Source organism: Martes martes, assembly GCF_963455335.1.
Source record: "Martes martes genome assembly, chromosome: 7".
NCBI lineage: Eukaryota > Metazoa > Chordata > Mammalia > Carnivora > Mustelidae > Martes > Martes martes.
Window position 1 is genome coordinate 132,707,614 of NC_137894.1, and position 14,592 is coordinate 132,722,205.

At 45.4% G+C, this 14,592-nt stretch overlaps 1 protein-coding gene across 10 annotated transcripts in view; it reads right to left on the reverse strand.

The window, feature by feature from the left end:
• The window catches only part of SIPA1L1 (signal induced proliferation associated 1 like 1), a 365,306-nt gene that overhangs the window by 22,751 nt on the left and 327,963 nt on the right, over positions 1–14,592 (reverse strand). For all 10 annotated transcript variants that reach the window (XM_080808595.1, XM_080808603.1, XM_080808602.1 and 7 more), the window contains 2 exons: positions 1,905–2,147; positions 1,020–1,185 (listed from right to left, as the gene is read on the reverse strand). In XM_080808595.1, coding sequence (XP_080664721.1) covers positions 1,020–1,185; positions 1,905–2,147 — 409 coding nt within the window. The remainder of the gene's footprint in view (positions 1–1,019; positions 1,186–1,904; positions 2,148–14,592) is intronic.

Consider the following 14,592-nt stretch of genomic DNA (forward strand, 5'->3'; position numbering starts at 1 on the left):
CTCTCTAGTCACTTCAAACAGACTACCAGTCGTTCAACTGAGGAGCCAACAGAACATGTCCACGTTTGCTGTGCTGACCTTCCTGGGGGGAGAGTCCCTCCTTCTGGGGCTACACGACACACCGCACACAGAAAAGCCTGGTGCTCAGAGCTCTGGGCCCCACTCAACAAAGGCCAGCTCCGAGCCCTGGGAGGAGGAGATGGTACACTTCTGAGGACAAGACAGACCCTCAAGTAGGCTTCAGGGCTCCTCCCAGCTAAGGTGGGGCGGGCAGAACAAACTCTTCCACGTGGTTGCGCCAAGGTCTGGCCACTGACCCACAAACATAAACCCCGAGCAGGCGCTCAGGACGTGATGGGGAGGGAGGCTGGCTTTAGAGAATTTCTAGCCTGGAATTCTGCAAGGGAAGTGGAGAGGTTTTTGCAAAGTAAAGAGAGTTTAGAAAGTTCTGAAGGTAAGTATGTAGACCTCGTCTGCTGGGCTGCAGAGGGGCCTTCTGGAAGACGAGGCGGGTGAAGAGAGTGGGTGTGAATCAGGCCATCTCTCTGAGTGACTGAATGCTACGTGGTGCACAGACGGTAGACCTGCCTGTCAGGGGGCAGAGGTGGGGCACACAGGGCAGGACGTGAACTGGGAGCTACTTGTGGGAGGAGGGACCCTTTGGACAGAAGGCTCTAAGGCATTTACAGAAAACCTTGTGTGATGAGGGAGCCACAGGTGCTCTGCCAAGTTCTCAGAAGCAGTGTCATCTGAGTTAACATCTGTGAAAGAGCGTGGCTTGTGCACGGGGTACACTAAGGAAGAGAAAGGGTGGTAAGGACAGGTAAATATAAACCCAGACTGAAACGTGTGGCAGCGGGGACAAAACGCTTGGAGAACATCATAAGCTCATTTTAGGCAGAGTGCGTGAGGGCAGGAGCCAGGAGCCAGCACCTCTGGGAGGGGCCACCGTGGGGAGCAGCCCCGTCCCTTCTGGCCACCCACCCTAACAGCCATGCGCCCCGAGCTCTGTCCTGTACCTTAAAGTTCTTCTGGGATTCAGGAGTTGGGCTTTCCAGGTCGATGAGTTTCTTGAGGTCCTCCTCGATGGTGGACTTGGAGGCTGGCTTGGGGGACGCCCGGAGGTCCCTGGTTGAGGCGCGCAGCCTGGCGTGGGCCATCTCGTTGCCGTCACTCTGATGGCGCCTTGAAAGGAAGAGACGGGAGAAACCAAGCAGGGTGACATAAGGCCACGATGGCCCCTGAGGCGGTGAGCCAGGAGGGACGTATTAAAGGAGACCCAAGGACAAGCTGCTCAGGTAAGTGCTTGTGGAAGAAACACAATCAACTGGAAGCATAAAATAAGAATCTGGTGCACAAACTGCTCTTCTCCAGGAAACCATCAGCCCCACTAAGCCAGAGTTAGCACAACTTACTAGTAAGACCATGGGCTACAAATCCCGAATGTAAATTCTGTACAAACTCAAACAACATGATCGAATGACTCATTTAGAACTTTTTTTTTCTCCCATACTACTTTGTCAAAAAGTTCTTTATATTCAGGGCAGTCCCTCTCTAACCCCCCCTCTGCTGGGCCCTGAGTTGAAAACCCCATGGGAAGGCTGTGATTAACATCACCAAAGGGAGAATGTCACCTTCGTGCCAGAAGGTCAATTACTCTGCAGTTTGTTCTCCAGACAGACTCCTTCCTACGACATCTAAGATTCTCAAATCAATGATTTGCCACATAACTTATTTAAGGAATGAAGCAGAGAAATAATTTAAGTTTTACTTAGGAGGGGAAAAAAAATCTCTTGACCAAACCCCAGCCGGCCACCTCTGTGGTAGGAAATTGCCTCAACCTTTTCTGTTCTCCGTCCTGTTAAAAGCGAACCACCCAGCAAGAGAAGCGAAAGAATTCTTACTTTCTCGTGTCCATAAATCCCACGGAGTTTATGGTTCCCTCGGGTTTCTTCCACCCAATCAGGTACTTGCTGGTCGCGCCCTGGCGAGGGTAGAAGGTCCTAGGGCCAGACGAAGAGGAGGAGGAGGAGGAGGAGGGGAAGGAAGGTGCCAGCTGCGAGGGGGCAGGATGGAGCTCTTCTTTTGGGGAACTTCTGGCACTGGTGAAGACCACTGGGCTGGCAGAGTGTCGAGAGCTCATGGTACTGAGGAGAAGCGTGACAAAGACAAAAGGACCCCAGTTTGCATGTGTGCATTCCGGGGTCTACACGGCGGCTATCAAAGTGTCATCCGGGACAGGGGTTATGGCCACGTTAAAGCACAATGACTGTATCATCAAATATGAATGGGGCTGGCTGGCTAGCCTTTCTTGTTTTCTTGCTATAATTTAAATGTCTGCTGTAAAAATGAAACGCAGTCACTGGGGCTTAGTCTGTACTCTAAGTTAAAAGGTAAAAACAGTTGAGGCTATCAGGGATGCTTTGACACATGCTGGCACACTGGAGTTTGTTAGGGGGTCTAGGACAGGCAAGGAATGGGAGAATTGGCAATAAAAGGTCTGGCCATCTCAGTGGCCGTCTGCCTTGCCTTCCTCAGAACTAGGGGTCATGGTGATGCTCCCCAGGTCCAAGCTGGATCAGCATACAGTTCTCCGAACACCCACATCCAAGGCCAAAGGGGGACACTGATGTCTCCTTCCCCATGGCGTCCGCAGTTAAGATGGACTCTCCTAAACGGCTGTTCAGTGGAGTGAAAATGGGCCACTATCCTACACCATGTACAAAAATCAACTCAAAATGGAGTAAAGGCTTGACCGTAAGTCCTGGAACCATAAAACTCCTAGAGGAAAACATAGGGGTAAGATCCTTGACATTGATCTTGGCAATGATGTTTCTGAATTTGACATCAAAAGCAAAGGCAACAAATGCAAAAATAAACACGTGGGACTATGTCAAATTAAAAAGCTGTGCAGCAAAGGTAACCATCAATAAAATGAAAAGGCAACCTAGTGAAAGAGAAAATACTTGCAAATCATACATCTGATAAGGGCACAATACCCAGAATATATAAAGAACTCATATAACTCAAGAGAAAAAAATCTGATTAAAAAATGGGCAAAGGATGTCCATCAACAGATGAATGGATAAAGAAGATGTGTGTATACACACACACACACACACACACACACACACACACACACACACACACAATGGAATACTATGCAGCCATCAAAAGAAATGAAATCTTGCCATTTGCGATGATGTGGATGGAACTAGACGGTATTAGGCTGAGCGAAATAAGACAATTATCATATGATTTCCCTGAAATGAGGAAGTTGAGAGGCAATGTGGAGGGTTTGGGGGCTATGAAAAGAATAAATGAAACAAGATGGGATCGGGAGGGAGACAAACCATAAGAGACTCTTAATCTCATAAAACAAACTGAGGGTTGCCGGGGGAGGGGGTAGGGAGAGGGTGGTTGGGTTATGGACATTAGGGAGGGTATGTGCTATGGTGAGGGCTGTGAAGTGTAAACCTGGTGATTCACAGACCTGTACCCCTGGGGCAAATAATACATTATATGTTAACTAAAAAATTAAAAAATTTTTAAAAAATGGGCAAAGGAATCTCAATAAACATTTTTCCAAAGAAGATATATAGATGGCTAACAGGTACATGAAAAGATGCTCAACCTCACTAATTATCTGGGAAATGCAAATCTAAACCACAATGAAATATCACTCATACCTGTTAGGATGGCTATTATCAAAAAGACAAGAAATAACAGGTGTTGACAAGAATGTGGAGAAAAGGGACCCCTTGTGCACTGTTGGTGGGGATGTAATTTGGTGCAGCCACTATGGAAAACAGGAAAATGTTCCTCAAAAAATTAAAAATAGAACTACCATATGATCTAGAAATTCCATTTCTGGGTTTTACCTAGAGAAAGTGAAAATACTAACTTGAAAGTATCATGTTCATCGCAGTATTATTTACAAGATCCAAGCTGTGGAAACAACCTAAGTGTCCACTGATGGACGAATGGATAAAGAAAGAGTGGTATATGTATACAATGAAATACTATACAGCCATAAAAAGAAGGAAATTCTGCCATTTGCAACAATATAAATGGACGTTGAGGACATTATGCTAATTGAAATAAGTCAGACAAATACTATGTCATCTACTTATGTGTGCCATCTAAAAAAACCCAAGTTCATAGATACAGAGAACAGACTGGTGGTGGCCACAGGTGGGGGTAGAGGATAGGGGAAACTGAGGGAAGAGGGTCAAAAGGTACAAATGTCCATGTGGGAGTCCTGGGGATGTGATGTACAGCATGTTGACTAAATAAAAAAAAAAAGCAGGTCATCATCTGTGGATTTTAAACTTCGGTTCAAGATTACAAAACTAGAGTCCACAGGACTCAAGGAAAAGGCTACTCATCATTACTACATCATCATCAAAGGCTACTACGTCATCATTAAAACTCAGGATTTCTAAGACTGGGCCTGAGAGTTCAGGGGATCTACGATGCTGGAGGCTCTTCGATGGCAGAATTTCCACATGTCCCTCCCCGGGATCTCCCAGGACCCACGTCCACATCACATGAGCCCTGCTGAGTTCTCCAGTGTCGGCAGAGACCAGAGACGCGGGCTCCTACCACAGTGCACTTGTCACCGAAGGTTTAGCCACCAGGCCGTGGTCTCACAGCATCTGCCAGCAGCGCTTTGTCAGAAACCAATGGTCCTGATCTGAATAAAGCACGGACTTCATAATGACGCATTAGCTACGACGTGTGTACCCCAGACCACGGGTGGGAGGGTACACGGGAACTCTCTGCACCATCTCTGTAACATTTCCGCCAATCAAAAACAAGTCTGAAATAAAAACGTTTTTTATTTAAAAAAACAAAGGGAAGAACAACAACAAAAATCAAAATCACCCAATCTTAGTGGTGCCGAGAGAACACGCATAGATGAAAGTCAGTCTTGAACCCCCACCTGCAACCTCACCTAAAAATCCATTCCTTAAAAAAAAAAAAAAAAAAAAAAATCCATTCCTACTGGCTCGCATATTTAAGTATGGATCTAAAGATTCTGGACCACACCGTGAAGAACATCTTTGCGACAGAGGTTTCTTTCATAGGATCATAAAAGAAAGGATTGAGCCCCGCTGAAAGTAAGGACTTCTAGTCCTCAAAAGAAAGAGAAGCAGAACATATGTAAAACATACACCCAACGATGGGCTCCCATCCAGAATACAGAACTTCTGAAACTCAGCATGATAGACAACCCAATGGGAAAAATGAGCAAAGATCTGAAAAGGAATTTCACAGACAAGGATATCTAGAAGATTAATAAATAAACATTAATGCTTAACACTGTCAGTTATCAGGAAACTGCAGACTGAAGCCAACAGAAGAACCAGTTACACACCCAAGAGAACGGCGAAAATTAAAGACTTCCAGCAGCGAGTGCTAGAACGATGTGGAGCGGCCTGAACTCTCCTACACTACTGATGTGCTGTCACCGTCTTGAGACGAAATGGCTCACGTTCTCTGCTGAAGTTCAACGTGTGTGTATTGAAGGACACAGGAGCCCCACTCCTAGGTCGGTACCGGCCAGAGGCACACACAGGTGTACCAAAGGACACGTGCAAGAACCTGTAATGTCCCCGAACTGGAAACACTCCAAATGCTCCACAGCAGAAGGGACACATGAGTTGTTCCATGTTCTCACGAGGTAAATTTGACACAGCCACGCAGCTAACCTGATGCTACCTAAGACACATGGTGACGCTCACCGACGTACTGTTGACTTAAAGACACCAGACACGGAGTAAAACATAGGGTGCGATTCCACTCACATAAAGCCAAAAATAGGCAAAATGTGTGTGTGATTTTAGGATGCGACACTGTTTACCTTGGGGAGGAGGTGGGAATGACCGGGGAAGACAAGTGAGAGGAGGACGTGTCTGGATGTTGGCTCTGTTCCAGGGCTTGATTTGGGTAGAGATTACACGGGATATGTCCGTTTCGTGAAAATTCACGCCAATGGACAGAATGACCTGAACCTCTTTCTCTACACGTGTCGCACTTCAATGAGAACACACCCACAAAAATAAATCAGAAGTAGGTGACCTGAAAGGGATGGCCTTATCAGTCCACGAGGCTTTGCCACGGACTAGAGGGAACAGGGCACGGAACAGGGGGGATGTGCAAAGTTCGCCACACTAAATGGGTTTTATTACCACAGAACAAACATAAACATCTTTATTTTCGTAATTAAGGAGGAGGGACCAGGCTCAAACTTCACAAAAAATATGATAAAAAGAAATGACTAGCCATATTCTGATCGCTCTAACAGTTTTCTTTCTCCCAGAGACTTGTAGCTAGAGCGGAAGGGAAAGAAAAAAAATCTCTCCCAAGACCTCAAAGGGCAGCATAAATTTAAAGGGCATGTAATCTCATTTAGTTTTTACCTCTTGATAAGAAATATCCCATTTGTTTGCCTTTAAAAGGAAGAAAAGGGATGCAGAACTCTTCCCTAAATGCCATACATTAAATCAGTAAGAACAAAATAATAGTAGGACTCTGTTGTGGAAAACAGACTAAAAGTGGAAAGATGAACCAGAAGGAAAAAGGAATCAGGAAGGACATAAAGACAGAGGCAGACAAGCTCAGACTGTGTCCTCCAGAGACAGAGCAACACGCAGTCACTCGGGAAGCAACAGTGGAGCTTCGTAGGCGCTAAGAGTGGGCGTAGCCTTTGCAGTCATTTGCCACAATGTGTCAGGGTTGTGGCTGTTTATTGCTTCTTTTTTTTTTTTTAATTTTTAAAGATTTTATTTATTTATTTGTCAGAGAGAGTGAGCACAGGCAGACAGAGAGGCAGGCAGAGGCAGAGGGAGAAGCAGGCTCCCTGCTGAGCAAGGAGCCCGATGTGGGACTCGATCCCAGGACCCTGGGATCATGACCTGAGCCGAAGGCAGCGGCTTAACCCACTGAGCCACCCAGGCACCCTGTTTATTGCTTCTTTAGGGACAAGAGCTTATCTCTGGCTTGCCCCCACCCCATGATACCTCCCTCATTCGCACTTATAACACAGATGTGGGGGTGTCTCCACTCATCCATGGTTACGGTCTGAAGCAGATTCCCATCAAGTCAGAAACAGTACATCAGGGTCTAACCTGTACACCTTCGTCTTGGATAATCATGGGCTGGCTTTACCTGCCTCGATTAGCACCCAGAGGTGAAAGCAAGTGTTTGTGAATTACTAGTGCCGGAGCATGTCAGGGCATGTTTTATGTCGAAGGACAGACCCCAGAGATTCTGATTGGTGCCTTGGCAGATACACGGGAATCTGCGTTCTGACTCGTTCCCAGCCAATGCCATGGTCCTTAACTCATAACCTGAAAACCACTACACCAGACAAGCCTTTGAAACTCCCATAGTTTCCATTTTTCAGCAAGTATCTTGATATGATAGCATGGAGATTCAGAACCCTGGGGCTTTGAAAGACTAAACGTGTGGTCAAAATAGAAATAATTTGCCATGAGAATAAAATGTAAATTGCACAGTCCATTAATTTTTAAATCATTTCTCCCATGTTTTAAAAAATAGCTATGCTGGTTTCAGCCGTAATGTCGGGCCTCTGTGAAAAGGGAAATTATAGGAAAGGCTTAGAGACATCAAAGAGAGAACAATATATACAGCATATACAGTTTTTGGAGCTCTTTGCTTCCTGTATGAATTTAATTAGTACCATTTTCCTGGGAGGCATTCAGTAAGTTTTTGTACCAGATTATAAACTCTTTGAAGGCAGACATTTTTGTGTGTCTAACAATGCCAGAATACAGTGGACTCCCGATGAAATAGTTGTTGGACAAAGGGTTTCTCTTCAGCACGTATGGAGCTCACTATCTATTTAACTTGTTTATCTTGTTGATAGTCTGTCTCCCCCACTTAAATGGAAGCCCCACAAGGGCTGATCTTTTTCTCCTTCACTGCTGTACTCTTCTTGCCTACCACAGTCGCCGGCCATAGTAGGCATTCAATATGTGATGAGAGGAACTGTCAAATAAATCAGCTCTTCATTTTAAATGTAAGAGAGAGTTAGGTGTGAAGACAATGTGTTTTACTCAGGCTGTATTTAAAACTAGGTGTTGCTTTATTTTTATTGCAAGAAATAATTAAATCTACAGATTATGCTTCTAAGCATATTCTTAAAAGGATGATTGCTTAAATAAGACAGACCCCGATTATCGGTTTTATCTGTGAACGTGATGGCTGGCACTAGCTCTCAGGTGTGAAATTATAGCGCACAGCACACTTTTATTCACTAATGGTTATAATCAAGACAGCCCTACTTAACAACTGATTAGATTTGGGAACAAAAGTAAAAGTGAAAACAAATGAATAATTCATCGGCAGTGCTTCCTTCTTTAATGTATACCACTCACAGCATGAAGCAAGGTGAGACTTTGGTACATTGGCCTCTAATTCCGAGTAGGCACATGAAAATCACCTGGGAGCTTTCAAAACACACATTCTTGGGCTCCAATCCCAGATATTTTAATTTGATAAGAGCTGGGCTGGTTTCTAGAGTATGGATTCTTGTGGCATCTCCCCCAAATGTGCACAGTGATTGAGAACTGCTCGAATCCCTTGACTTACTCAGACTGTTATGACATCATCAAAATCCAACTTCTTATCATCAACATCAAGAAAGTGAAGCCGCGGGGCGCCTGGGTGGCTCAGTTGGTTAAGTGTCTGCCATCCGCTCAGATCATGATCCCAGGGTCCTGCATCGGGCTCCTTGCTCATCGGGGAGACTGCTTCTCCCTCTGCCCCTCCCCCTGCACACACTTTCTCTCCCTCTATCTCTCAAATAAATAAAAATCTAAAAAAGAAAAAAAAAAGGTGAAACGGTGAAGCCCCTGGAGCAGTGTTCCTCTAGCCATGACTGTGGCCACCTGCAGGGATTGATGTACATGAAGATTCCTTGACTTATGTCAGATCTTCGAGAGCCCCAGGAACCTGGAGGAATCCCCAAAGATTCCCATGTCCCTAGAGTTTTACGAACTACTGTGTTAGTCTCTCACCTCCCCCTACTCTAAAATGGGTGGGCTCCTCCTTCCTTTGCAGCCCCGTTCCTGGGCCCCGCCGGTGGTGGGGCTCCTTGAAGCTGCCCACCCCGCTGGCCCTGAGCATCTCTGAGGCGGCTTTAATTACAAAACAGCTACAATGAAGCCATCAGCTCCCTTGTACAGGGGGAACTGTGTGGCTGCGTTGTTTCACTATCCCGTAGACTTCTTGTTAATTCAATACGCTGCAATCCGGTGGAACCCTGGGTGAATTAGATCTCTCCACGGGAGCTGTGCAGGAAGGTAATGAGCGAGCAGGACGGAGCAGAGAGAAGCAATCGATATGTCAGGACATGACAGATACAACACCCGTGACTTTTCTCACTGTATCAGAAGTGAATTTAACTGTGAGTATGGCCAAACTGAGCCATCCAGTCGGGGGCTCCTGGATGCCACACGAAGGGGCCACCAGCTTTACTTCTCATACAAACTACAGGGTGTTTCCCCTTTCTCAAAATGGACCAGGTTTCATTTGTCTGGTCATTCCAGGACATGAATTTTGGAAAAGGAAGAGAGCTGCGCGGACACATGCACTACCGCACACGAAAAGAAGGGAGGCCCCAGGGTAACTCGACACGTGGGGCAGTCTGTCCCAACTTCTTGTCTCAGCCCAGTGAAATCATGAACCCAGTGCCCCACGAGCTGGTGATTTCACCTTCCCAGCCGTGGTCAAACCTCCTAGGAGAAGATGCTGGACGACCTATCTGCGAGTCACGGCATGTCCCGCGTCATGGGGGAGGGGCTACTCTGCTTGCGGACCTTGCAAAGGGATAACCCACGGAGGACGGAGCAGCCTGAGTGTCAGGAGACAAAAGCCCAAATACCAGCGCTCTGAGGGCCTGGGGAGCCGTCCGCACGTCTGCACTGTCACTGAGGCCACCGCCTCCTGTGGGACACACTGGCTACGCCTGCTCTCGCGCTGCCAAAAGCTGCCGAAGGAAACGCTTGGAGTCATCTGCCTCCAGGCATGACACAGAAGGACAGAGTTTAGACAGGCTGGGTATGCTAAGGATATTTTCAGGACGGGGAGACCAGCAATTAGTCACCAGTGTAATGGCTACGACAAAATCTGCATGAAGGCTGAATGCTGGCCAAACACAAAGGGGAGGGGATCGGGTTTCCTGTGATTACTTGTACAAATAACAAATACTTAAGCCTCTGGGTGACAGATAATGTGGAGGATATGTTTAAGGAGGACTCCCACTTCCGCTGTGTTCAACACTAGCTGATTCTGCCTAAGACTGGGCTCCACAATTTAGGAGGGCTTGAGAAGCCTCATTCTAAAGGATCAGGGAAAAAAAAAACAGGAATGATTAAGCTGGCAAAGGGGATGTCCAAATAATTATGGTAAAGAAAACTATTCATCTAGAACATGAGATACTTATTTGATGAGCACTGAATGCTGTGAAGCCAATATTGCCCTGTAGGTTAACTAACTAGAATTCAAATTAAAAAAACAAACAACACAAGATATTTAGTAAGTCCAAGGGCACACTGATATATAAAGCGTAGGGAAGTGGGTGGCTAGGCATACACAGTAGAAGGGGCTTCAGGGGCCACAGTGGACCACAAGCTGAACAAGTCTGCAATGCTGAGCTAAATAGGAGGGAGCTAATAAGAGAACTATGAATATTATCATTTTTTAAAGCATAGCTGAGAAGAATGTCATGTTCAGGTTTGGCATCTAAAAAGGAAAAAGAAAAAGCAGGGAGCTTGAGAAGCAAAAATGTAATTGTAGAATGAGACACATAAAAGACAATTATAGGACCTGTGGGAGATCCATGTTTGTTGAAGGAAAAGGAGCAAGATAAACCTCATTAAGGCAGGTGATGGAGAGCTTAAAAAGGAAATGCCAAAAGCCTTTCACCTCAAAAGAAAATTTACAGTTTGCAATACACTTGATAACCTTTTCTTATTCTCACAAACATAGAAAAACAACCCTTTTGTTAAGTAGGCCAGGTGTTATTCGATCCCAGATAAGGCACCCATGTGGTGAAATGCCCTGACGGGCCAGAGGACTGTTGAGTGGCAAAATGAGACCTGTACCACCATCTCAGGATGTAAAGCTACTTTCCCTCTATTCCCCTCTCAACTTGCCTGGGGGTGGAGGACTGTTACAAAATTTCTTTAAAAACAATTTCTTAAAAAAAAAAAGATATACATATATATGTATATGTATATGTATATACATATATATATTGCACATGGTTTCATATATATATATTTTGCACATGGTTTCTTATTGATATCTACAATTTCTATAATCTTAGCCTTCAAAAATCTTAATGTTTAGAAAAAACTCAGCTCAGAGAAACCATTTAGTCTCTCTTAATTGTGCTTTTAAGCTGCAGTGAAAGGAATTTCAGGTAGGTAGACACAGGACGAAGTTTTGAAGAAGAAGAGGACATGATAAGCACAGGAATTGCTCAGAGAGGACACGGGCTCTCTCTGTTTGGGATCATCTTCCCTCTCCCCATGTTTGAGGCAGCTGGGCAAGTTCTCATCCTGGTAGGATGGTTTCAACAGGACAAGGGATGGACTCAGTTCCTCCCGAATTCCTTTTGGCCTGATGATTTAATGACACTGGGAGAACTGGGGCTGTCCATATTGACTGGATGAATGAATTAGCTGCATCGCAGATCAGAGCGGTGATAAACCTTGTGGCGGTGAGTGCCCCATCAAGCAATCTGATGTCTGTGGCTTGAGAGAGGTCTCATTTTCTCAGTGTTCTCTTGAAATTTCAACCACAGTGGTTCTGTTTCTTAGTCTTTGAGGTTAACTGGACAGCACTGTACTCTGGATAAAATAATCACCCACTCCCATAAACTGAAAGGAATGGCGCACAACAGCTTAGCACAAATCTGTGCAAGTTCTGCTAGGTAAAAGCAAAATACAATAACCCTGAATGTCCACTGTGTGGCAAACGAAAGAAGAAATGACCAATGAAAATGACCCACCAACATAAGACAAGCAGAGCCAACCATATGTTGAGGATAAGTTCTGGGTTTATCATTTCAGAGGCTTCACATTCAAATTCTGAATTAGCTCATAACACTTAGAAAAATAATATTCTCATCTTAAGAAAAAAGCACAGATGAGAGGCAATTCATTGTTAGCAATAAAAAAAAACTCCAGGCAGGAGAGATTTGAGAGAGCAACGTTAGCAGAATAAAGACGGCAGAATAATTTCTAAACAAAAAAAGGCATATTTCTCTCACACACAAGATGCCAAAGAGGGCAAAGAATGAAAGGCAAACGTGCCAGCTCTAACGCAGACGCAGCGGCACACGGACAGTCCCGGGCGCTCCAGGAGGCCGAGGCACAGCTTGATGTTCAATGTGAACTCCATCTAAGAAGTCCTTCTTTACCTCTACTCTCAAGAAACCTACAGCTTTCCTGGCATGACTAGTGAACTTATTAAGCCAGCCAGGAAAAGCACAGTCATGAAATTGAACTGTACTGATGACCAGGGACAGGCATTTTTCCTGGACTGAAATCAGCCCTTTTAGTGAATGTCAGACACTGACCAACTGACATCCAGATAGTGACTGATACTTGCATGGACGCTATTAAAAAGTTCTCCCCAGCTGTATTTTGCAAGATGAAACAAACCTTACATAGAGATGACTTCACTCAACGTTCATGCTGTCCTGGGACTTTTGTATACCTAATCTCCATATACCTATTCATAAAAGCAGCACACCTCTGTGCGAATATGGACACTTCTCTACAACAAGCTTTGAGATACAGTCGTAGTCGGGAGTGGATTTATGTTAGTTTTGAACTGGATTATTGGTGGAGGGCCTGAGGAGTCATCAGGCAAAAGGTGGGAACTTTTTTTAAGAATATATAATGTATTATTTGGCCCAGGGGTACAGGTCTGTGAATCGTCAGGTTTACACATTTCACAGCACTCAAAAAGGTAGGAACTTTAAGGACAAGTTGTTCCTATCTGAGGACTGCGACGTCCCGAGCACGCCAAACTACGCTCATGGTGGCACACGGTACCGAGAGGTGCTCAGGATGGACAGTGGGTGAAAAACAGTCTAGTGCTGGACGTCAGGGGGAAAGGATGTCACCGCATGCGTGGGAATGCCTTGGCCGCCGAGCTCCAAGGGGCTACAGGCCTCAGGAGGATGTGGCAGAATGGTTGGCACACGAGGAGGGTTGTGGGAGCCTGGACCCCCAAACAGGACAGGTCAGGACGTTAGAGAAGAAATGTGGATTTGTACCTACAAAGGGAGTTTTCAGCTTTATAACACGTGCTCCTGAATCTGGTTCTGACGGCAGTAACATCACTGGTTATGCGGGATGAGAGCACCATATGCTAACTAAGGGGTCTCTGGTCACCACACAAACCAGCACTGCCTACCGCCCAGGCCAGAACTCTAAGAAAAAGAAGAGCCCAGCTGGTAAGAGTCTTTTACTTTTATTTTTTTTTAAAGCAGGCTCCATGCTGGTCGTGGAGCCCCAACGTGGGGCTTGAACCCACAATGCTGAGATCAAGACCTGAGCTGAGATCAACAGTTGGATGCTTAACCGACTGAGCTACCCCAGTGCCCCTGGTAAGAGTGTTTTAAAACTGGAAAGCTCTTCATCTCTCTTATGGTCACCATAAACCATTTTATTTTATTTTTGGAATGGTTTAAGACCTCAAAGTGAAACAGCCATTGCAAAAAACCAAAAATCTCTCCCTAAATTTCCAAACTTCATAGAAAACACATGTATATTCTAGGGAGCAACACTTCAGATCCATGAATAGACTTAACTGTAGAAAGTTATCAGTGTGTGTGGCTTCTCTTAATGATATGCAAATAGAACAAGCCTGTGTAATTATCAACTTACATTAATGCAGTTCTCCTGGGGGGGCGGGGCACAAAAAACCTGCACGATCATCCACAGTGAGACTGGAGGACAGAGGGGTAGGAACACAGCCCAGCCAGAAACATGCGGTGGAACTTAATCACTGTAATTTAGATTTTGTCACCAAGTCCCAGGTACGAGCTCTTTTTGCACTGTCAAGACATCTCCACATTAATTGCTATTCCCGTCCTCTGAGGACACGCACACTCTAATTTGCAGTGATTTTGGTTTCTCCAGCACCGTGCATTTGGTGGCTAAGTCCCTCTTTCCTTCAGAGAAGGAAGTTTGCAGAAGCTCTGATTATCCAGCTCACTCTGCCAAGATCAACAGGCTGAAGGCACAAAGCATCCCTGCGTACCAGAGTCTAGCAATGACTGTGACTCAGCCTGTCAGCGGGTGGGAAGCCCTCCATCCTCCCTGGAAGGCCACATTCTTCTCTAAGAAGTTTGACTTTCGACAGAAGAGTTATTTCCAAATGATGATTTCAATGATTTCTGCATGGTCAGTCTGAAGCAGAAAATTTAGATAATCCTTTGAGGCCTTTAGGATGCCCCGTCAGCACATTCAGATAATGCAAGCCCAGATTATACAAACCCTACTTTTCACGAGGGGAAATCTGCAGCCCCGGCATGTGTTAGGT